The sequence below is a fragment of the Theropithecus gelada genome, chromosome 3, assembly GCF_003255815.1.
Source record: "Theropithecus gelada isolate Dixy chromosome 3, Tgel_1.0, whole genome shotgun sequence".
Lineage (NCBI taxonomy): Eukaryota > Metazoa > Chordata > Mammalia > Primates > Cercopithecidae > Theropithecus > Theropithecus gelada.
Genome location: NC_037670.1, coordinates 127,141,441 through 127,165,111, shown reverse-complemented (window position 1 = coordinate 127,165,111; position 23,671 = coordinate 127,141,441). Strand labels below are relative to the sequence as shown.

The following is a 23,671-nucleotide window of genomic DNA, read 5'->3' as shown; positions in this document are numbered from 1 at the left end:
CAAACCCCAAACTACAAACTCCAAAAGCATGTTCATGCAATAATCCCTTAGGACAAGGATGGAAATAGAGGTGACAGAGGAGAGGAAGGCAAGAAACTTAGATGTGCCTGAAGAGTGATTTTTTAAAAGTCGATGCACTGGGGTGTGTCCATGGAATGAAGAGGGGTTTCCTGTCTTATTTCTCTCTTGTATATGCTGAAAAAACAAAGCAGAGTGAGGGTCATGGACTAGGTGGAGAAAGCAAGGCTGATCATGGAAGTTTTTCTACAGTTACTTCTGTGAAAGTAACCATAATTTGAAATTGGATTAAATATTCCCTTTACTCCTTCTCATTGCTGTACTAGTATTACAAAAGAAGCTGTGAGAAACAACTAAAAGAGTTCATTGCATTGAGGCAGGGTGACAATGGACCACTGGAAATGAGGTGGGAAGTCGCATCCCAGAGGCGATGGTAGTGACTGAGAAAATAAGAAAGTATATTTAATCCTTCTACTCTGAGTTCTTTAACAACAGGTTTCATTTCCTGCCCAACTTTGCACCCTTGGTGCCTGGAAATCTGGCACACAGTAGGTGGTGAATAAATGTGTCAAATGAATGAATAAATATAACTGTAGTGGATGCTGTATTCCTCATCCAGATCCCCTATCATAACTGAGGGCTTATTTTCCTAGCTATTGGGAGTACTGCTGGCAGACAGCCCTCAGCTGTCAGCCCTCTTTGGGAATTACCTAGGGAATAGGAGCCACTTCGGCCCAAGATCATACTCCTTCCCGGGGCAGCTTGCATCTAATGATTGGGGATATAAATGTCCAGCTCCTCTCACCCCACTTGAGACAACTCTGAGGGACCATCCCAGCTTCAGAGCTCTCCGTGTGGGTTACTGAAACTGTATCACAGTCCAGCTTCTCCCATGGAAATCTGGCTTTCTTCCTTTACATGGCATTGGTCCCAAGAGGCCTCCCTAGTAAATTCGCTGTGCTCAAATTTCCATTTCAGAGTGTCTGCTTTCAGGGAAATTCAACCTGAAACAATAGTCCAAAAGAGGATCTAGGTTTAAACCAGCTAAGGAAAGGTATCTGATTTCATATTAAAGGTCAGTAAATATAAAAAGGCTTTATTAAGGCTAAGGAATTAACTTTGTTTTCTAGCAATGTATTTCCATTTTAGCTACTTTAAGTAATCAACAGACCTAGAGTACTTTGAGGACTGCTTCAAAAAAGACCACCTGTTTTACTACCATGTAGGCAATTAATGACAAATCGTACCAAATTCAATTTATCTAACTTAAAAGAATGCAAAGAAAGAAACATTATGAATTTAGTGTTAACATGGTGTAAAGCATTGCAGAGAACAGAGCTGCTTTTCCTGGGGATGTTAATCCACATCTGACTTGATAAGGAATTGTTTCTCCACTAAAAGCTACTAAATACCTTAAGCACTGTACTTTTCATTATGATTAAGATAGTTAGAAATGCAATGCTTATATAAAAGTCGCTTTTAAAATATGAAGAGTTACAAATTACCAGATCTACTTAATGTACAACTGAATAAAAAAGAAATAAATGAATAAGTAACAACACCATTTGCTTCATCTGGATACAGCTCCATATGTACTTAAGCTATTTTGGGTTCAAATATTACCTTAACCTTGTAAGAATGCTTGAGGTTTAACCATTAAATTGAGGCTCAAGAACTATTTCAAGCATATAAGTATGCTTTTTAAAAATATTTTTTTAGAAGACTACTTGCCAAATTGCTACATAGCATGATTAGCACTAACCATGCTTTCTAATGCCACTCTGTAACTCTTGCTCACAACTAAAATCTGAGGGTTTTGCCAGAGTATACAGATACCAATATCAAGCTTTACTATAGAGGTGAAATGAGTGGACCATATATGGAAAAAGTCTGAATCTGTACTTCCTGGAATATGGCCCAAAAGGCATTTAGCAGATGTTTTATACTGGATTAGTGATTATTAATTCTATCTGTATATATTTCAGAAAACATATTTGGATTTGAATCATCTGCTCTGTGGAAATTCAAGAAGCAGGCTGAGTGACACTGAACACACGCATGCCCTTTGCCATATTACCTCATCATTATACTCTTCTTATTTTCCTTCAATAATACAAACATTAACTATGTAATATTTCTTGCAGAGACAGGATTTAGAAATCACAAGAGGATACTTATCAAAGAAAATGGAAACAACAGGGTGCTGAGAAAACCTGGTGCCAGTACAAATGCACACAAAACATTTAAAACAAAATTAGTATCAGCGTTGCTATAATTACATTCCACCAAATGTTTCATTAATTTAACCCTCAGCTTTCTTATGTTAACATAAAAGCAATCACTCAGTACCCATCTTTACCTAACACTGCTTTTACTTCATCTCCTGCATATATTTCCTTGCTATTTGTTTCCTATTGTAAGAAAACACAGGCTGGATGCAGTGTGGCTCACACCTGTAATCCCAGCACTTTGGGAGGCCAAGGGGGTGGATCACTTGAGCCCAGGAGTTTGAGACCAGCATGGGCAACATGACAAAACCCCATCTCCACTAAAAATACAAAATTTAGCTGGACGTGGTGGCGCACACCTGTAGTCCCAGCTTCTCGGGAGGCTAGGGTGGGAGAATCACCTGAACTTGAAAGGTAGAGGTTGCAGTGAGCCAGTATCATGCCACTGCACTCCAGCCTAGGCAACAGAGCAAGACTCTGTCTCAAAAAAAAAAAAAAAGAAAAAAGAAATGCATTAAAAATTAGAATTACTATTAGTTCCATATATAACAGCATAATGTTTAATCTCTTGCCCAAATAAAATTAAATTAGCTTTATGAGTCATTTTATTTTTATGTTTTTTTAAAAAGATGGTTAGTCTGCATTTCATTATTTAAAAGGCCAGTTTCCTGATTCTTTTTCAACTACAGAGAGTCATCTCTTAAAATTTATGCTATGTGGAAAGTCTGAGATGTATCATGCCTTTGTTAGCTTACCATGAACACTTCCTAATGTAATATCCCCAGCAGCAGAAGACAGAAATGATGATTCTGTATAAAGATACTTGGCTTTCAGCAAACCATCTTCAGTAGATATAGTAACAGAACTTCCCTGCAGTTTATCTACGGTAACAGCCTAGTAAGAGAAATACTAATCAGTTCATTATAAAACAAAGACTGGTAAAAAGCCAAAATGTTACCTGTGGAATTAGCGGGTAACTACATAAAATGTTACTACCTAGTACACAATCACTTTATTGACTGTGATTCCCTACCTCTAATTACGAGATTCTGAGCAATAGTGCATTCTCTGTAGAATATGGAATAGATCCAATATATTCCCCCATTGACTTACGTCTCCTTTAATTTCTCTTAATAATGTTTTATATGTCCTATATAAAATTCTTAATCTTTTATTAGATTTATTCCTTTTACATATTTTTAAGTGCTATTGTACAAGGTATCTTTTAAAATTTCATTTTATCCTAATTAACTTTGTATTTGATCTTAATCCAACAACTTGACTAAACTCACTAATCCTAATAATTTATCTGTACTTTAAAAAATTATATATGTGTTACTATACTGTCTACAAGTGATGACTTCATTTCCTCCCTTCCAATCCTTATATTAATACTTTTTTTCCTGCTTTTTCCTTCTTTTTCTTGCCTTAACCATCTGTCTCAGGCCCCCAATTCAACAGTGAATAGCAGCTAGCAGAAGCAATGGGATAGCAGGCATCCTTGTCTTACTCCTGTTCTCAAAAGAAAAGTTTACAACATTTCACCATTAAGCATGATGTTTGCTATAGATATTTTTAAAATGATTTTTATCAGATTAAGGACATTCCCTTCTATTTCAACTTTGTTTTATTGTTTTTGCTATTTAAATCATGAATAGGTTTTGAATTTTAGCACATACTTTATCTGATTCTATTGATTTATCATGATTTCTCTCTGTTAGTACATTAATGTAGTGAATATTCTATTATTTCTAGAACTTTTCCACTTGACCTCTAATAAGGCAGTAGCTTTCCACCAAACTAAATGGAAGGAATTTAAATTTACCTATTTAATGACAGAACAAAAAGTAGATTTAAAAATCAGTACCTTCCTGACAGAGGTATTGCTATAAATTTTCTTTTCTACATGAAAAGAAAAATTTTTCATTTAGTTATTATGAATATACATAAATACACATACGTAGTTCTTACAAATAATGAAAACCAAGTTTTAAGGAAGTACTGGGGCTTTGTAGCCCAGACTGAGAGGAAAACTGACAACTATGTCATCGATTCACCAAATAGTCAGACAAAATGGGTTTCTGTGTTCTTTGTTAAGTTATAAAACTAAACTTAGACACTAAAATTAATACAATTTAAAAACAGCCATGTAGAATAATGATGCTATTATTTATAGTGCTCATTTGATTCTCAATCTTGTTAAGTGGACAAAGCAAATATCACCATCCTGTTTGCTGAATAATGAAACAGTCTCAGGGAAGCTAACTGGTAGGTCTAGAACTGGTCAAGTTATCTTTCCTGTGATTCCTTTACCTTTGTCATCATCATCGTGGTAAGCATTACATTAGACTTAGCTATGGGCCAGATGTTGTTTTAAGTACGTTACCTGTATTAACTCATTTAATCCTCTTAATAGAAGATTTTTTGAGTTAGTTCTATTACTATTATCCAATTTTCCAAAAAACTGAGACACACAAAGGTTAAGTAATTTGTCCAGTTATAGAGCTTAGTGAATGGTGGAGCCAGAATTCAAACACAGGTGGTTTGGCTCTCAATGTATTCTGTGCTCTTAACCAATTCACTATGTTTGTCTCTCAAATATCCAAATCACATTTCTATGAAAGTTGTATATTAAAAGTTAATAGATTTCACAAGTATTTTATGTTTTATAAAAACTACAAACTTAGAATTATACATTAAAAATCAATACTATACATAATAAAAATAGAAAAAAACACCTAGACTGATTCTTTAGTACATAACAAAACTCAATCAAGAAATAAAACTGTATAATAGCAAGTAAAATACATGAATATTCAATAAGCCATAAACATTGGAACAAATAAATAACTGAGAGGAAACAGTAGCCAAGATATTCAAAGTAGCAAATGATTAAGATTTTAAATTCTTTAATACTTATATTTTATTATAAATGTTACAATATTCTAGTAACTTATTTCAATAACATTAGCCATCATTTACTGAGTTTGAAGGGGCTGTAAACTTGTCTAATTTCCCTCTTGCACCTCCAAGACCACAGCAATCTAAAAAGTAAAACTAAATGCCATCTCAAAAAAGCTGCAGTATAAGGCCACACAGTGTCTTTCAACACTTTCCTAGTTTAATTTACAGAGTATTTTTAAATGTTTAGGTTTGAACAACCTCCCACGGGGTCTGAGAGAAAGGTGATGGAAGATAAAACAACAGAAACAATTACTGTTATAATCTACCTTGTTTAATTATGCCAATAATAATCTACATATAAAATATGCTCATAACTCCTCCCCACCAATTATCTGAAAATAAAGCTGACTATGGAATTTAGCAAATTTGTAGGAAGGTGAAGGAAGATAAAACAACAGAAACAATTACTGTTATAATCTATCTTGTTTAATTATGCCAACAATAATCTACATACACAATATGCTCACAACTCTTCTCCACCAATTATCTGAAAATAAAGCTGACTATGGAATTTAGCAAATTTATAGGAAACAAAAAGACTCTTGCAAATTGTGTTAATGTAAAATAAAAGGAAACTTTTTCTCAAAGATATATTATCAATCACATATTTTAAATGACAATTTATAATTCCAAAATTATACCTTTACTCTTAATACTATGCTAAATGACCAAAGGCTACAAAAGGAGTTGATTAAAAAATACAAACTATCTTTCTGTAACAACTAAAATCCCAATAGCTGCTAAAAACAAAAAAGCTCTGAGACAGCAGTAAAGCTATCTAATGGTGCCACCTTGTGGAAAATACCGAAGAAAGCTGAGTTTTGAAACACCCCTCAACTTGCCTAAGGGCGAAGTAAAAAGGTCTTAGAAAATATTCAAATAAACCTAACACAAGAAAAATCCAATCCAGTTACTGGTGATATTACTTAATGATCTATTTTAATCTATGATCATAAAAATAAAAGTCTTTTCAGAACTAGAGTTAAATAGTAAGCATTTAAGTTTTTATTGATTAGGAACTAAGTAACTGTCAAAAGTATTAAACCACAAACTAAAACTTAAGTTGTATATTATTTAATCACTTCAATTTCAAATTTGAATTTACTTATGAACTAAAATGCATTAAAAAGGGAATGTTATGCTACGAACTTTGTAGAATCTACCCACTTGGTGAGCCAAATGGAAGCAAAGTTGCAATTAGTAAAAAAAAAAAAAAAAAAAAGAAAGTTGCAATCTTACACTTTTATCTGATGCATGAATATCTATATTTCCATAAACTGTTCCCAGACAGATCACTTTGCCTCCTTTTGTTTGAACATGCAATTTTTGACCCTGAAAGAGAAATTAAAAAATACATATAGTGAAAAAGAGAGTAAGTTTGACTTACACTAGTGAAATATTTTCAACATTTCTGTATTAATACTGACAAAGCAACAAAAGAAGAATAAGGAATGATAGAGAAACTCACTGCTTCGAATAATGACATCAACTGGAAAAAAATGTCAACTGCTATTAAAGGGGTTAAATAAGCCACCTGGACTCAAAGGGAAAAACAAGAGATACTTGGGTATTCTGGTAGCTTCACTGAAGAAGGACTTGGGAATCAAAAATCACTGTGACCAGCTAACTAAATAAATCACTGTGACCAACTAACTAAATATCCACAGTGATGAAGATGACAATAATAATCATTGTTACTGTTCATCATTAATAACAATAATAGTTATCACTTACTTGGCATTTTCTCTGCACCAGATACCATGTTAGCTACTTCACATGAACTATCATTTAATCCTCATGACAAACCAGAGAGAGAAGTATTACATTTTCCCCATTTCACAGAGGAAGAATACCAAGATTCAGAAAGGTAAATCACTTTATCAGGGTGACACAGAAAAAAAGCCCAAAACCGAAAGTAACAATTAGAATCAAGCTCTGTACGATTCCAAAGCCAACATGCTTAAGGCTGGAGTGGTCTGAAGGACAGAATACACTTAGAGTAACAGCCCACTTAAACCTTCTAGCGCAACACATCCCAGAAACTAAGTAAAAGTGCCTCCGAGCACGAAACAGCAGTCACAAGCCAGTTAGCCTATTCTGCAAGACAGAAGACAAAAGTATGTGTGTGTCAGTGACTTGGTTTTGGACATGGAAACTATGGCAAACACTACTATTGGCTCACCAAAATCCATTTTTTTCCAAAGTAAAACAGTATAGCTTGACCCATGGCAAGACCACATTTTCCAGCTTCCTTTACCTCTTATGTGTTGTTAAGTTCTTACGAACAGAACGTAAGTGGAAATGCTATATGCCATTTCCAGGTTGGTGCTTTTAGAACAAGTTGTGCCTTCTCTGTGCTCTTCTCATTCCACCAAGTGGGTCCAGAGAATAACAAGGCTCTAAAAGATGGCAGAGCCGGAAGATGGAAGGAACCTAGAATCACTGAATGAAAAAGACCCACCCACACACCTGGACACAAGTAAGAAATAAACTCATATTATATATGAGCCATTAGATGTTTGGTCTGTTGTTGTTTTTTGTTTTTGTTTTGAGACGGAGTCTTGCTCTGTTGCCCGGATTGGAGTGCAATGGCGTGATCTCAGCTCACTGCAAGCTCCGCCTCACGGGTTCAAGCGATTCTCCTGCCTCAGCCTCCCACATAGCTGGGACTACAGGCACCTACCACCATGTCCGGCTAATTTTTTGTATTTTTAGTAGAGATGGGGTTTCACCATGTTGGCCAGGATGGTCTCGATCTCCTGACCTCGTGATCCTCCCACCTCGGTCTCCGAAAGTGCTGGGATTACAGGCATGAGCCACTGCACCTGGCCTAGCCTGTTTTTTTTTTGTTAGAGTAGTTTATTTTCCCTTAATCATTATATATGTCTTTAGTTTTGTTACAGTTATAAAGAGATAATAGGTAAATAGCAGAAGCTGCAAAGGGAAAAAAATAGCAAAGGAAACTCACCACTATCATCAGCAACTGCAGAGAAATATCTAAAAAGCAGGGAGACAAAAACTCAAAACAACTATATGGCTTCTAGTTGCTTTACTTAGGAGGAAAAATAGTAAAACCTTAGGTAAAATAGCCCAGGAGTAAATTTCAGAAAATTTAGTGAAGAGGGCAAAATTACTCATTCTTAAAAAGATCTTGGCTGGGGTGCAGTGGTTCATACCTGTAATCTCAGAATTTTGAGACACTAAAGTGGGAGGATCACTTCAGGCCAGGAGTTTGAGACCAGCGTGGGCAATATAACAAGAACCTTTCTCTTTTAAAAAAAAAAAAATAAGAAAAAAAAAGCCAGGCATGGTGGCACATGCTTGTATTTCCCAGCTATTTGGGAGGATCACTTGAGCCCAGATGTTTGAGGATTCAGTGAGCTAGGATCGTGCTACTGCACTCTGGCCTGGGCAACACATGAAGACCCTGTCTCTTAAAAAAAAAAAAAAGGCCGGGCGCGGTGGCTCAAGCCTGTAATCCCAGCACTTTGGGAGGCCGAGACGGGTGGATCACGAGGTCAGGAGATCGAGACCATCCTGGCTAATACGGTGAAACCCCGTCTCTACTAAAAATACAAAAAACTAGCCGGGCGAGGTGGCGGGCGCCTGTAGTCCCAGCTACTCGGGAGGCTGAGGCAGGAGAATGGCGTAAACCCGGGAGGCGGAGCTTGCAGTGAGCTGAGATCCGGCCACTGCACTCCAGTCTGGGCGACAGAGCGAGACTCCATCTCAAAAAAAAAAAAAAAAAAAAAAAAAAAAAGGTCTGTATTATAGCACAGTTAACTATGTTATGTCCAGAGACATGAGTCTGAAGTCAAATTATATTTAATATACTCCTTATCAAATATGTGATAAGCCTTTGAAAAGACTATCCCCAAAGCACTTGTTGTTTTTATTTTTTAATTACTTTTATGTACAGAAAACTCAACAGTGTACACTTAACCCAGTTTAGTAGCAAGTTCTTTAGCCTTTGTCTTTTCGAGCTTGGCAATGTGAGCCACAGACTTGGGACCCAGGACATTGCCGCCCCAGTGACGGTGGACCTCGTTGTATCTGTCATTGTAATTCGTCCCAATAGCTTCCACCAGCTTAGCCAAAGCTCCTTTGTCTTCCGAGTTAACCTGTGTGAAGTCAACAATGGTATAGGTCTTCCTGTGAACTAGACATCCCAGTATTGCCTTCCCCTTGATAATGCAGCAAGGGGCCCCCATTGTATGACATAGGACGGGCAGGAAAACAATCAGCTCGATGGGATCCATGTTGTGCGCAATCACCACCAGCTGAGCTTTCTTGTTATCCACCAATGTGGTGACGGTGTTAACTCCTGCTCGAAAGACAGGTGGTCTCTCAGTGGGGAGGTCCCTTTGGCCGCAACTTTCTTCTTGGCCCTGGCCAACAGCCTCTGCTTCTTCTCTTGCTTTGTATCTGGTCTGTATTTGTGGGCCAGCTTAAGCAGCTGAGTAGCTGTTTGGCCGTCTAGGGCCTAGGTGAACTGGTTAATCGCAGGAGGCACTTTCATCTGCTTATAGAGGATGGCTCTCTGCCGCTGTAACCTGATATAGCGGGGCCATTGGACAAAGTAGGTGAGGTATCTTTTGGGCTGGATGTCCTGTCCAATGCCAAAATTCTTAGGCCTTTGCTCAAACAGGGGATTCACTGATTTCTTGGCCTCCTGCTTCTTCACAAAAGCAGGGGCCAGAGCCAACTTCTTCCCCTTGGCCTCCTTTCCTTTCGGCATCTTGGGCAACAGGAGGAGCACACTTGTTTTAAGTCAAGAACTCTTAACCAAGCTCACATGAACTTACAAAATTATAAGCAAAACTTCATAGATATGTGCATTTTTTTCTTAAGGAGATAATTATTAGATTTTCTAAGAGGTCTAAGGTTCAAAAATAATAAGAGCTATTGTTATAATTTAAAGCTCATGTAATTCCCAAAAAAATGTGAAATTGATTATAAAATTTTTAAAAACATAAAACCAAATAGTTAAATGTTTAAATAAATCAGAAATTATTTAGAAAACAAATTACACTGCATTTAAAAACTACAAATGTGTGACATTCAATTAGTTAAGGGTCTGTTGCCTAAAAAGTTCACTTATCTTATTCTTAAGGATGCTGCACAAATGTGGTCTTACCATATGTTTTGCCTGGACAATAAAGAAAGGCGGAAAGAGCATGAGCTTGGAAATCAGAACGACCCAAGGTCAAATCCCAGCTCAATTTTTTTATCTATGTGAACGCAAGTGAGTTCCTCAATCTCTTGGTGCCTTCTAGTTTCTTCCTTCATAAAATGGAGAAAATTCAAACATTAAATGAAGGTTTAGCTAAGATTCCTGGTACATAATAAGGACTTATTAACAGTAGTTATTATTATTGCTATAAAAATTTTATTATGTAGGGCCGGGCATGGTGGCTCACACCCATAATCCTAGAACTTTGGGAGGCCAAGGTGAGCAGATCATGTGAGGACAGGAGTTCAAGACTAACTCTGGCCAACATGCCTGGCCAAAATTAGCCGAGCATGATGGCAGGTGCCTGTAATCCCAGCCACTCGGGAGGCTGTGGCTGGGATAATCACTGGAACCCAGGAGGCGGAGGTTGCAGTGAGCTGAGATCGTGCCATTGCACTCCAGTCTGGGCAACAGAGGGAGACTCTATCTCAAAAAAAAAATTTTTTTTATTAGGTAGATCAACTATATTTCAAGTCCTTAAGTTAATGAAAGAGAAACATATTAACAGGTGATCACTAATTCAAGGTAATGATATTGTATGATACTTAAAACTTAAACCAGATATTTTACCAAAGTGTTCTCATTTGTGAATTGAAGTTAGTTAAATCCTATGATCTCAATGATAATTCTCTTAACCCTTGGTATATCATTAGTATCCACAAGCCTAATTTTTCATGAATTTCTTGTTTTGAGCTATTTTATTTGTAAGAACTGATATTTTATGATTTCTGTTATTTCTTGGGAGGTCTTTCAAGAACAAATAGAAAATGTACTTACTTTTAAAAAAATAGAACAAAACTCATTCTAACCTGTAATTACCATTATCGGTCCACTGGACTCTTATAAATCTAAAATACATTATGGGATAATAGTGTTCTTATTTTTTATTTCATTTATTTTATTTTTTTGCTAATTCATCATCCTAGGAGTTATTTCATCATTATTCATAAATTATTCCCAAATATGTTTTTTAAAAACACTAAAATAATAAGAAAACAGAAGAATGATGGACTTGCATAAAGCAATCATTCTCAACTGGAGATGATTTTATCTCCAGAAGACATTTGGCAATGTCTGGAGACATTTTCCCTTGTCACAACTGAGGAGCATGCTACTGGCATCTAAAAGGTAGAGGCCAAAGATGGTGCTAAACATCCTATACTGCACAGGACAGGCCCCCACAACAAAGAATTACCTGGCGGAAAAGGTTTATAGTGCCAAGGCTAAGAAACCATTTCTAATTTTATGCCTACAATGGCATAAAAGAAGAAAATCAACAGAGAAAGATCTTTCAGAACTATCAGATTAATCAAAACATAAATGCAGAGACAGCAGTATACTAGATTCTAATTTTGATCGTGAAATTGGAAATCTCAAACTCTTGAGTCTTCAGAGGACAAGTCTAGATTAGTTTTCTGAAACTTAAGTATCAATGACTGAACAAAATATTTCTAAGGACAAAAAAGAATTACGATATCCTCACCCAGTTAGTCATTCAACATGAAGACCTTATTGCACAATGTTTTACAACAAGAATCTGAACCAACTCATTGTGCTAAAAGGACTTGTGATGGTAATGTGAATCTTTTATGATATTTGTGCCACTAAATTTATTTGAAATGATTCACATGTGGACAGATGCTGATGGCAGATACGCAAATAAAGGTGGATGAAAGAAAAAAATGTAAAAATTAAAAATGCATCAAATTATTAATTCTAACTAGTGTTTAGAAATCTAAAAATGAAAATATTTTGCAATTATGAAGCAAAGATGACTGACTTCAACAAAACTGCATGCTTTCAAAGTTCACAAAAGTATCAAGTTTTGACTATGCAAATGCAAGAAGCACTAAGAGTAACGATAAGCTAGTACCTATCAGAGAGGTATTTCAAACTATTTACAACTGACACCAGTCTAATTTTTAAAAAATTAAATATAGGTCAGGCATGGTGACTCACACCTGTAATCCCAGCACTTTATGAGCCCAGGGCAGGAGGATCACTTGAGTCCATGAGTTCAAGACCAGCCTGGGCAATACAGTGAGAGCCTGTCTCTACAAAAAAACATTTAAAAAAAATTAGGCAGGCATAGTGGCGCCCACCTGTGGTCTCAGCTACCTGGGAGGCTGAGGTGGGAAGATCGCTTGAGCCTAGGGGGTTGAGGTTACAGTGAGCCAAGATCACACACTGCATTCCAGCCTGGGTGACAGAGTGAGACCCTGTCTCAAAAAAAAAAAAAAAATAAAAAAAATTAATTACAGCCAGACGCAGTGGCTCATGCCTGTAATCCCAGCACTTTGAGAGGCTGAGGCGGGTGGATCACGAGGTCAGGAGATCAAGACCATCCTGGCCAACATGGTGAAACTCCATCTCTACTAAATATACAAAACTTAACTGAGTATGGTGGCGCATGCCTGTAATCCCAGCTACTCAGGAGGCTGAGGCAGGAGAATTGCTTGTACCAGGGAGTCAGAGGTTGCAGTGAGCCAAGATTGCACCACTGCACTCCAGCCTGGCAATGGAGTAAGACTCCGTCTCAAAAAAAAAAAAAAGTTAATTACAAAACAAGATGAATCATATGTTACTTTGCACAAATAACTACTTAATCCTTAAGTAATGAGCTACCTAGTACATTAAAAATGTGATTAAAGTAATCTAATATTTAAGCACATTTACAGTGCATAAAGATTCTGCCTTACTCTTTAATAAAATAGAAGAAAATCATTCATGGAAACTAAAATTTCTTTAGTAAGATTTCAGAATACTAGGAAAATACTATTAGTATCACTGTACACTTTGAAATTAAATGAAAAAGAAATTTGAGGCAACACCTCAAAACTGCTATAACCTCTGTACTTTACTAGAACTGATTTCAAGACAAAATGTTTGCCAAGGACTTTCTGAGAGATGAATAAATGACAATGTTCTGAAAAATAGAAGAATCTCTTGAGTTTGATAGTACGATTCATAGCTTAAGGGTTTTAAAAAAATAACAGTGAAATAAAATTAGAAAAATGCTATACCTTAACAGACTGCAAGACGCTAGTCCCATGCTCTGTTTCAATTTTGCAATTATCACACTCAATACTTTGAACTTTTACACAGCCAGACCCTGATGACTTGATATCTAAACCTAGAAGTAAAAAAAGAAGAAAGCACGTTAGTACTGCAATTTATAAGCTCCAAAGCATTTTAGTACCCCCAGAAATCCAACTCCTCAGTTATGTCCATAATATTGCCGAATCCTGGAAAGGGCATACTCTAAAGGTAAGGGGTCTTCTATCATGGCAACGGGACCAAATACAATAGCCTTTCTGCCAGTTTTTAGAAACAGAGAAGTTATTTCTACTGGCCTAAATCATCTAAAGAGAACTAAGATAGATGGGAAGTAAAGGAGACTGCAATTCTGGTAAGTACTCCTGTGAAAGACTGTAGAAGCCTCTTCCCCAGTATATATGATCATGACTTAGGTTTTCAAATCCTATGTCTAACCTTTCATACCTAGAAAATGAAAATATTATCATGCAGCTATATCACAAGGTATTTGAAGTAATTTTTTAAAAATGGGAACAACTTTGAAAAACCTAATATATACTATTAAAACTACAAGATCAGGCCATGAGCAGTGGTTCATGCCTGTAATACTAGCACTTTGGGAGGCCAAGGAAGGAAGATTACCTGAAGCCCAGGAGTTCAAGACCAGCCTGGGCAATGTGGCAAAACTCCATTTCTACCAAAAAATAAAAATATTAGCTGGGCATGGTAGCATACACCGTAGTCCCAGCTACTCAGGAGGCGGAGGTGAGAAGGTCACTTAAAACCGTGAAGTCGAGACTGCAGTGGGCCATGATTGTGCCCCTGTACTCCAGCCTGCGTGAAAGAGTGAGTGAGATGCAGTCTCAAAAACAAACCCCCACAAGATTGTGGACAAATGGCAGTGGTATATGAAGAAAGTTTGGAAAATTAGGCATCACAGATGCCATCCTTGGCTGTCTATTTAAGATGTAACTGCAGGCATCTCTGTATACAAATTTTAAAAATTAAAAACACTGATATTTAATTTGGAATTAACATAAATATTGATGATTTCGCTTAAAGTAGACAAGACCCACCCCCGCCCCACTGGATTCCTGAAACCACAGATAGTACCAAATCCTATATATTCTATGTTTTTTCCTATATACATATCAATGACCAAGTTTAATTTATAAACTAGGCATAGTAAGAGATGAACAACAATAATAGAGCAATTATAACAATATACTGTAATAAGTTATATTACTGTGATCTGCCAAAATATCTTAATATTTTCCTACAACAGTTGAGGCAGGTAACAAACTGAGAAAGCCAAACGGTGGATAAGGGAGGACTACAGCATCTGCTATTTGGTGCAACTGTAAGCATTATAAAAGATGATCTTAAAAATGCTAAATGCTATTATTATTATCATCATCATCAATATCTTCCTTCAGTTGCAGGAAGAATGACAGTCTGGGGAGCCCTTCCTAGAAAAGTGTGTGTACACAGTGGCTTGCCATTTAGGAAATAACGCAGAACCCAAAAACCTAGGAAAGGTTATTTTGCAGGCATTATTATTGAAGTTTCCTAGGCAGGCTTACTATGTGTTTTTCTTCAAAGCTTGCTACTCATGGAAAACTTAGGCCAAAAAGAATGGAAACATAACAGTGAGAAGCTGGGCGCCTGTCTCAAACCAAATACTCAAACCAGGTGATAAACGGAACATCCTATTGACAGGGCTGTTTTGGGACACACCCCCAGGCTGTGAGTAAGGGGAAATGTAGATGGACTGCCATACCATTGAATGAATTGTCAAGAAACTTCAACCTTGAAAAATAAGCCAGTTCGCTAATGACAACGGGATAAAGGAGAACACAAGCGGCTCCAGAAATATAATTTGACCTGGATTATACCAAATCATGTTTCCATTCGATGTATAAAATTTCTATAACAAATTTTTAGTTAGGCAACCTAATTTTTAAATACTACTCGGATACTCAAGAATAGAACAGAGGAAAAGGTGCATTTCCGAAGGTGCCAACTGTAAATTAGGTTTAGAAAGCCAGGACCAATTAAAAGTGCAAGTCGACCAAATTTAGTAAGTTCACTGTGCGTGCCCTGGGACCCAAACCCGTTTTCACTTCATTTCACTTGCCAAATTTCAGGGGCGCGTTCACCTCCACGAACGCCTGGGGGTCGATAGTGTCAGACAAAATGGCCATCTCCTCCAGAGCCTCGTCGTACTTCACCTGCAGGCCGTCCAGGCCCCGCGCGCTGCCCTCCACGCCACACACCGCGACCAGCACGCGGTCGCCATCCGGGTAGGTGAGGGGGTCCAAGGGCCTCACGGCCAGGTGGCACGGGAGCCGCGCCCGCAGCCGACCGAACGGGCTCACCTGCAGCGTCCACTCCTTCAGAGTCCGGCGCGCCGGGCCAGGCGGAGGGACCTCAGCCTCCGATCCGGGCCAGCGCTTGCCCCGACCTGAGCCGTACGGCCTGGCTTGGCAAGCCCAGGAAGCCCAGCGCCCAGTGCCAGCCCACAATCGGACCTGACGGAGACAGAGACGGAGGCAGCCAAGCTCCCAACCTGAGCAGGGGGCAAGCATGGCGCACCCCTCTCTCCAGTCCTTAGAACACTTCAGCTACAGGGAGGGTCACTTGCCACGGCCAATCGACTTGGCCACTATGCTGCCTCAAGTCAAATAGGAGACGTCTGTCAGGGTTTGCTGAAGCAAGAGGGAGCCGGTTCGCTTGACTAGGCGATTTAAACATCAGCCACGCAAGCCCCAGAGGCACGTTGCAATTTGAAAGCTCTAAACTCTGACCCGGACTCGTAGCCTACGCCCGCCCCTTTCGCTAAGGCGGACGGGATAGGTAGTTGTAAAGGGGTGGAACATCGCAGAGCTCTGGCATCTTAGAAACCACATATCCCAGGAGGCAATGCGCAGGGGAGCCCGGGTAAAAGGGCACGTGTTAGACTCCCTGGGAAAGGCGGGCGCCCTTTGCCTCAAGACCATTGGCTATTGGAGGGGCGGTACATAGGAGTCCAACTGGCCAATGGAAAGCACGAAAGGGGCAACGTGGGTAAAGCTGCGCGGTCACCTTGGATACCAAGGACGCGACTTCTTGTTTGGCGAGGGTGGAGCTTCGAAGTGAGACCCAGGAGGCCAAATCCCAAAGAGCCTAAAATAAGGATCAGGACCAAGGGAAGGGGTAAGAAACTGCGCTTTTTAAGATGACAACTAGGTGCAAACTAGGAGTAACCTCTGTGGGTGTCAAGACTCATGCTTCACTAACCTAGTGCAGGCGTCTCCAGGGGATAGAGAATGCCTTGGCAAGAGAGTAAAGAGCCTTTACTCTTGGTGCTTTTTGAGGGAATTGCCTCTTTGGAAGTGTATTCCCTCCTATATTTCAAATATAGGAATGGAGTACTGGCTCCTTCCTGACCCTAAGTGACCTTACTCTTTGGGTTTTAATTTGCTCACTTTAAAAATGAAGATAATAATACTTGCCTTGCCTTGCCTCAAAGGGTTTTTGTAAGGATCAAGTAAGAAAATGGATGGGAACGTGGTGCACAGTCTACAAAATTACCGTGTAAAGTACTGCATTTTTATTTCAACGTACTTAACATTGATTCTGAGTTACCAAGAAAATTATGAGAGATCAGAACTTGTTTTGAGAATAGCATTGATCTCTTTGACTATAAATGATCCTCAGTTTTAGAGTGTTTAAAAACAAAACAAAAAAAAGACACAAAAAAGGGAGTTACCATGGTGCGGTGGAAAGAACAGGGACAAGGGTCAGATTATTTTCCTGGCTCTGCCACTGCTTCATCTGTGTCACCTAGACCTGTTTCTTTAGTTTTAAAATGAAGAAAGATGGTTCTCAATGACCCTACAAGGTGTAGGGGTGTGTGTGTGTGTGTGTGTGTGTGTGTGTGTGTGTGTGTGTGTGTTTACCTTGTATAATTCTATGGGAAGTAAAGTAATGGGAACAGAAAGGCTTATTTTCTTCTTTCCTGCCTGGTTTCTCTCTCCCCCTCTGTGCCGCTACTTCCTCCTAAAATTTATTCCCTAAATTATTTAGCCAAGACACCTGCAAACACTAACATTTCATAAAATGCAAGTGCGTTAGAAAATTGAAGCTCTTACCCAAGTACAATGACTAGAATTCCTGGGGCAATCGTGATAGACAGACTGGGCTAAAGCCCTCCTGGGTACAAGTCTCAGGTACTCTGCCAGCCACTATCTTTTTAAAAATTCAGTGTTTTCTTAAGTTATCATTGCCTCTTTTCTGTCTTTCTAGTCCTTCTTCCCTCCTCATTCCTCCTTCAGTGAGGACTGACTCATTATAGGTGCTAGCTCAGGTTCAGCAAGGGCCTACTGCAATAGTTCTATTCTTGCCTTTGTGTTTCATTGGTTATAATTATTCAAAATAATCTTCAAACTATTTTTTAGTGAAAACTGACAGGTGTAACTTTGAAAAGAAATTTGAAAAAGGCACTGGTTTAAGGAAGTTGAGAATGTACTCAAATTTTCTGTAGAGGCACTAGACATTTTTAGATTAAATGTTAATTCTTAATAGATAATTCTGTTTATATGGTAATTTTTCCTTTTCTGAGACAAACTAAGTTAATGGAATTGGCAACTGAACTATAATTTTCTATGTAGCATAATCATTATTTTACTTTTTCAAAAAAACAAATAGAATTGATTGAAAATTGACTTTTCTGATCACATGAGGTTGAAAATGGAGAAAATTATTATTAAGACTGATATAAAATATTTAAAGTTATGGACATTTAAAAACAGTATAATGAGTATCAAATCTGTCCACATATCAACAGTGATTAATAAAAGTTGTATCTTCCATCTATATGACATAGTTGTCAAACCATGTTCACATGCATCATCTCACTGCGTCCTCGCTAATTAAGTGGGAAATTATTCTCCTCACACTATAGATGAGGAAACAGATTCAGAAACATTAAGATTAAGCAATTAGAAGATCTGGCCCTTTTATCACTCTACCAAAATGTCCTTCTATTTTCCTGACACCTTTGAAGAAAAAATGAAATTATTCACCTCATAAGTAGAAAATTATATACAACTTTTTTCTCCTTATTTAGAGTTTGTTTCTAAGATATTTTCACATCTTAGTTTTAAAAAGTCATTTCTGTGGTCATGAACATATACTTCTGGTAGGAGTGTTAAGTTAGTACAAAATTTTTAGAGTTCAATTCAGCAATAAGCATGAAAAACTTTTTCCATGACTCAGAAATTGTACTTTTGGGGATGTAAGCATAAAATTAGGGATACTCAAGAAACTACATTTTATAGGGTTACTTGTAAGAGAAAATAATTGCATCAATTTAAATGCTCCCTGGCCAGGTGCAGTGGCTCATACCTGTAATTTCAGCACTTTGGGAGGCTGAGACGGGTGGATCACCTGAGGTCAGGAGTTCAAGACCAGCCTGGCCAACATGGTGAAACTCTGTCTCTACTAAAAATTAAAAAAATTTGCTGGGCATGGTGACGGGTGCCTGTAATCCCAGTTACTCAGGAGGCTGAGACAGGAGAATTGCTTGAACGCAGGAGGTGGAGGTTGCAGTGAGCCACAATCACACCACTGCACTCCAACCTGGGCAGCAAGGGTGAAACTGTCTCAAAAAAAAAAAGTTAAATGCTCCCAAATAAGAGAGTATTACATGAATTATTATATATCTGATATATTATGCAACAATTTAAACATTATATCTTGATATGGGAAATATTCTATATATAAAGTGACAAGAATAGATACAAAATTGCATGTACAGTATAATCCCAATTGTATAATAATAATAATAAATTTAACATAGAATTATACTTTACAGAAACAATTCCAGAGGGATATATACTACTTGATAACAGTGGTTATCTTTAAGCAGTGATATGATGAGTGGTTACTGCAATTTTTTGTGTGTTATCAATAGTGAAAATATATTACATTTATATAAGAAAACAATTTTAAAGCATTTCTTCGCATATATTGTTGCCTAAAACTGGCTCAAATAATCAGATGGGCAGAGGATTTCTTACCATCTAGATGTAAATGTCAATTAATATTTTATTAAATGATTTATGTTCAAAAAATGGACAGCAGAGGTCATGAGAGAGTTTTCAGAAGAAAAGGTAACCAAAACAAAGAATTCAGAGAAAAGCCATAAGAATTTGTTAACTTTCTGATTTATAAACTATTTTAAAAATATATCTTATGACTTCTATTATTCTTGTGAAATATTAATAAACTCAACAATCTTAACTAATAACTATCAACATTGAGAAGTATTTAATGAATATATATAGGTACTAATTCTATTTGAAATCTCTATGTGAAACTGCAAATAGACACAGTTTTATTTCTTCCTTTCTAATCTGTATGGCTTTTCTGTTCTAGTGTTATTGCACTGGCTAAGACTGCCACTACAATATTGAGTTGGAGTGGCAAAAGCAGAAATCCTTGATTTATTTCCTATTTATGAGGGAAAACATTGGGTATTTCAACAATTAGGAAGTTAGCTGTAGATTTTTAAAAGATGCCCTTTAGCAAGTTAAGAAAGTTTAATTTCTAATTTGCTTAGACTTTTTATCATGAGTGAGTGCTGCATTTTGTCAAATGCTTTTTCTATATCTGTGAAGATGAGCATATGGTTTTTCTTCTAATTTATTGATGTGGTGTATTACAGTGATTGTTCTTCAAGTGTTTCATTCCCTCAATAAACTACATTTGATCATGTTATTGTCAGGGAGCTTTGGGATGTCAATTTTCTGGCCAGAAACCTTTGTGACCACAGCACCTTTGCCCAAATTCTTGTTCTGCATCCAGGAAGAATAAGGTACACAGACAAGTGAAGGGTGAACAAGACGAAGATGAGCTTTATTAAGTGTTACAAGAGCTCAGAGGAGACCCACAGTGGGTAGCTCCTCTCTGTAGGAAGATCATCTGTCCAGTGTTCAGTTCTCATTAGAGAGGAGGCCCTGGAGAGGGTAGCCCCTCTCTGCTACGGTTGTCCCCTTGTTTGCAGCTCTCAGTGGAGAGCAGGCCCTGGAGAAGGTGGCTCCTCTCTGCCCGCAGGTTGTCTCTGAAGCTCTCAGCAGAGAGGGTAGCTCCTTTCTGCAGCTGGTCCTTACATAATGCCTACACCCTCTTCATCCTCTGGCCAGCTTCTGCCCTGCTCTGGCTGAGCCTAGGGCTTTTATGGACCTCAGAGGAGAGGAAGTGCATGCTGATTGGTCCGTGGGTAGCCATGGGCTGCTGGAAGAGGCCCCATGAGTCTCCACACTGGTCTGCAGGATGGGCAGCTGGCCCCCAGCCTTCAGGCCCTCCCTGGACTGAAGGTAGGGCCTTTCTGGGGACCTGCCCCCTTCCGCCCAAGAATCTGCCTGCCTCCTGCTGCCATTCATGGCCCCAGGGCTCAACCCCAACCTCACTCCAAGATCTGAGCCAGCTCCAGGAAAGGAGAGAGGTCAGGCAGCAGGAGCAGACACCCCAAGCCTGCAGGGATTGGGGGGCCTTCCCAGGCCCCAGAGGGTGCAGGCTACAGAGATGCCTGGGTCCTGTGGGTGAGAGGGCAGTGGTGGCTGCACCCAGGGAGCTCCTGCACGCCAACTCGGAAGGGGCGGGACTCCCCAGCTCCTGCCTACTCCGTGTAGTGGGAGGCCCAGGTCTGCAGCTGCTGGTCGGGCGGCTGCAGCTGCACCCAAGAGGGCAGATCTTGCCTGCTCCCAGCCCTGCGTCAAGAGCACAGGGATGCTCCGATCTACAGCTGCGGTTTGGGCGGCTGTAGCCCCGCCCAGGAGGGTGGGGCTCCTGGCTGCTCCGTGGAGTGGGAGGCCTGGGTCTGCAGTCCCAGCCTTGCCTCCCTGCTGCAGCCAGCGTGACGGCACCAGCCACTGCCATCATTATCTTTTCTATAAATTGCTAGATTCAACTTGCTAAATTTGTGAGGATTTTTACGTATTATTTTCATGAAGGATATTGGTCCAAAGTATTCTTTCATGTCTTTTTCTGGTTTTGATATTAGGGTAAAATTAGAAGGGCAAGTGTTGCCTCTTTTATTTTATGGAAGATTGTTAGAAAACTGTTAATATGGTTTAGCTTTATTTATCCTGCTCAGAAGTCAATATGCTTTCTTTGTCTAAAGTCTCCAATTTATAGATCTTCAGACTTTCCTTGCTCTTTCTATTTTTTACTTTTGGAGCTCTCATTTAGACATATATTTTAATTTCTCATTCTGTCATCCATATCTCTTAACTGTGTTTACAAGATTTATGCCTCTTCATCTTTTTGTGTTTCATTCTGGATGATTTCCTCAAATCTATGTTCCAATTCATTAATTCTTTCCCAGTCTTTGCTAATCCATTGTTTAATATCTGCATTGAATTTTTCATCCCAATGACTATATTATCATTTCTAGAATATTTCTTTGGTTCTTTAAAAAATCTGTTTTCTCTTATTTTAAACTGCCCTGTTCATTTTACTGTGGTTTCTTTACCTTCTCTTGCCTCTTTAATTATTTTAAACATACTTATGCGAAATTATTCTTGTCTGTTCTGTTTTTAGGTTGCTGTTTCTCTCTTGCTACATAAACAAACTCTGTCTCATGGTGGTTTATTTCCTGTCATGGCTTATACATTTTTATTTATAGCTCATCTTCAGCAGGAGTTCTCTTTTCTGAAAATCCCTTACATTCTAGATTATAATAAAAATTTTCTTGTTCCCTCTAGAACAATTTTGGATGTGCTTCAGTCAGAACTCGACCAATTTCCATGGTCATGGGCCAGGTTTTTTATTTTTATTTTCTTTTGTTTTTGCTTCATTTCCTTCTGCAAAGTAACTCATTCATACAAAAGAATAAAGTATGAATAAAGTCTAAAGAATAATAGTAAAAAGAACATCTTTATGCCTAACACCCAGTTTAAGAAATAAGACATACCAATAAGTTTGGGTTTCGTTTTTTCTTTTTTCCTCCTTTATCTTCTGGCTTTCACTTAAAAGCAGGCTGAATTGAGAACTGTGTAGAAGAAAAGGGGCTCCTGCCCCACAGAAAGTCTAGGGAAATCCCGATTTTTTTTTTTCTTTTCTTTTTGGTCTGCTGGCCGTGCCCCAAGGCCAGCTCCAAACACGGATTTGCACTGCCACTGCCAAGCTGTGAAGATTCCTAAGAATAAAAGAGAACACTGTCTCTCTGAATAGAGGAACTGGAAAGAAAGTGTGTGGGGGAATCCTCATACTATTTCTCTTTTTTTCTTGATATTTTACCTCAAGGGCAGCCCCAACTACTTGGAAGTGAATGGCAGCATAAGGCAAATCTTTAAGACAGCCTGATCCTTCTGGCCATAACAAAGGGGGCCCACAAAAACCATAAAGTGTAGGAGAAATCCCATGTAGGAGAGCACTGGTGATCCTAATTCCGTGTTTGAAACTACGTAAGTAACAGGGTCAGCCCTACTCCTGCACGAACGTGGAGTACAGTAGGCCCCTCTTTGGCTTTGCTTTCTGAGGTTTCAGTTTCCCATGGTCAACTACAGTCTGAAAATATTAAATGGAAAATTCTGGAAATAACTCATAAATTTTAAATTGCACACACTGCTGAGAAGCATGATGAAATCTTGCACTGTCTCACTCCATCCTTTGTGCAGCATATCCACACTGTCTATCCCACCCACCCAATTGTCACTCAGTAGCTTAGCTGTTTTGGTTATCAGATTTGCTGTTGTGATATCTCAGTGCTCGTATTCAAGTAACTCTTATTTTACTTAATAATCACTCCAAAGCACAAGAGTAGTAATGCTGGCAATTAGCAGATACCAAAGAGAAGCCATAAAGTATTTCCTGTGAGTGAAAAGGTGAAAATTCTCAATTTAATAAGGAAAGAAAAAAAGCTATATGCTGAAATTGCCAAGATCCAAGGTTAGAATGAATCTTCTGCCTGTGCAATTGTGAAGAATGAAAAATAAATTAGTGCATAGTATATGTAGTTTGGTACTAATCCTGGTTTCAGTCATCCACTGGGGATCTTGGAACATATCCCCCATGGATAAGGAGATACTACTGTAATCTCTACTGATCTGTCTACAAGTTGGTTGATCCTTCTCCTTGCTCAAATCTACCATTGAACTCCCCCAGCGAATTTTTCAATTACTATAATTTTCTACTTAGGAATTTC

General features: G+C 38.5%; 2 protein-coding genes across 5 annotated transcripts in view; one reads left to right on the top strand and one right to left on the bottom strand.

Annotated features, from left to right (window-relative positions):
- The window catches only part of FAM185A (family with sequence similarity 185 member A), a 106,860-nt gene extending 90,538 nt beyond the window's left edge, over window positions 1-16,322 (bottom strand). For 2 of the 4 annotated variants that reach the window (XM_025378216.1, XM_025378217.1), the window contains exons 1-4: window positions 15,617-16,309; window positions 13,467-13,576; window positions 6,450-6,542; window positions 3,002-3,140 (exon numbers count right to left, since the gene is read on the bottom strand). In XM_025378216.1, coding sequence (XP_025234001.1) covers window positions 3,002-3,140; window positions 6,450-6,542; window positions 13,467-13,576; window positions 15,617-16,067 — 793 coding nt within the window. In that variant the 5' untranslated portion in view covers window positions 16,068-16,309. Of the gene's footprint in view, window positions 1-3,001; window positions 3,141-6,449; window positions 6,543-13,466; window positions 13,577-15,616 lie in introns of all 4 variants that reach the window. The other 2 variants (XR_003118473.1, XM_025378218.1) reach the window with 2 other exon arrangements.
- Window positions 16,323-16,546: 224 nt separating this feature from the next.
- Window positions 16,547-23,671, top strand: part of CCDC146 (coiled-coil domain containing 146) — a 176,483-nt gene continuing 169,358 nt past the window's right edge. The window contains exon 1 of the mRNA XM_025378737.1: window positions 16,547-16,674. The gene's annotated coding sequence lies outside the window, so the exon portion shown is untranslated. The remainder of the gene's footprint in view (window positions 16,675-23,671) is intronic.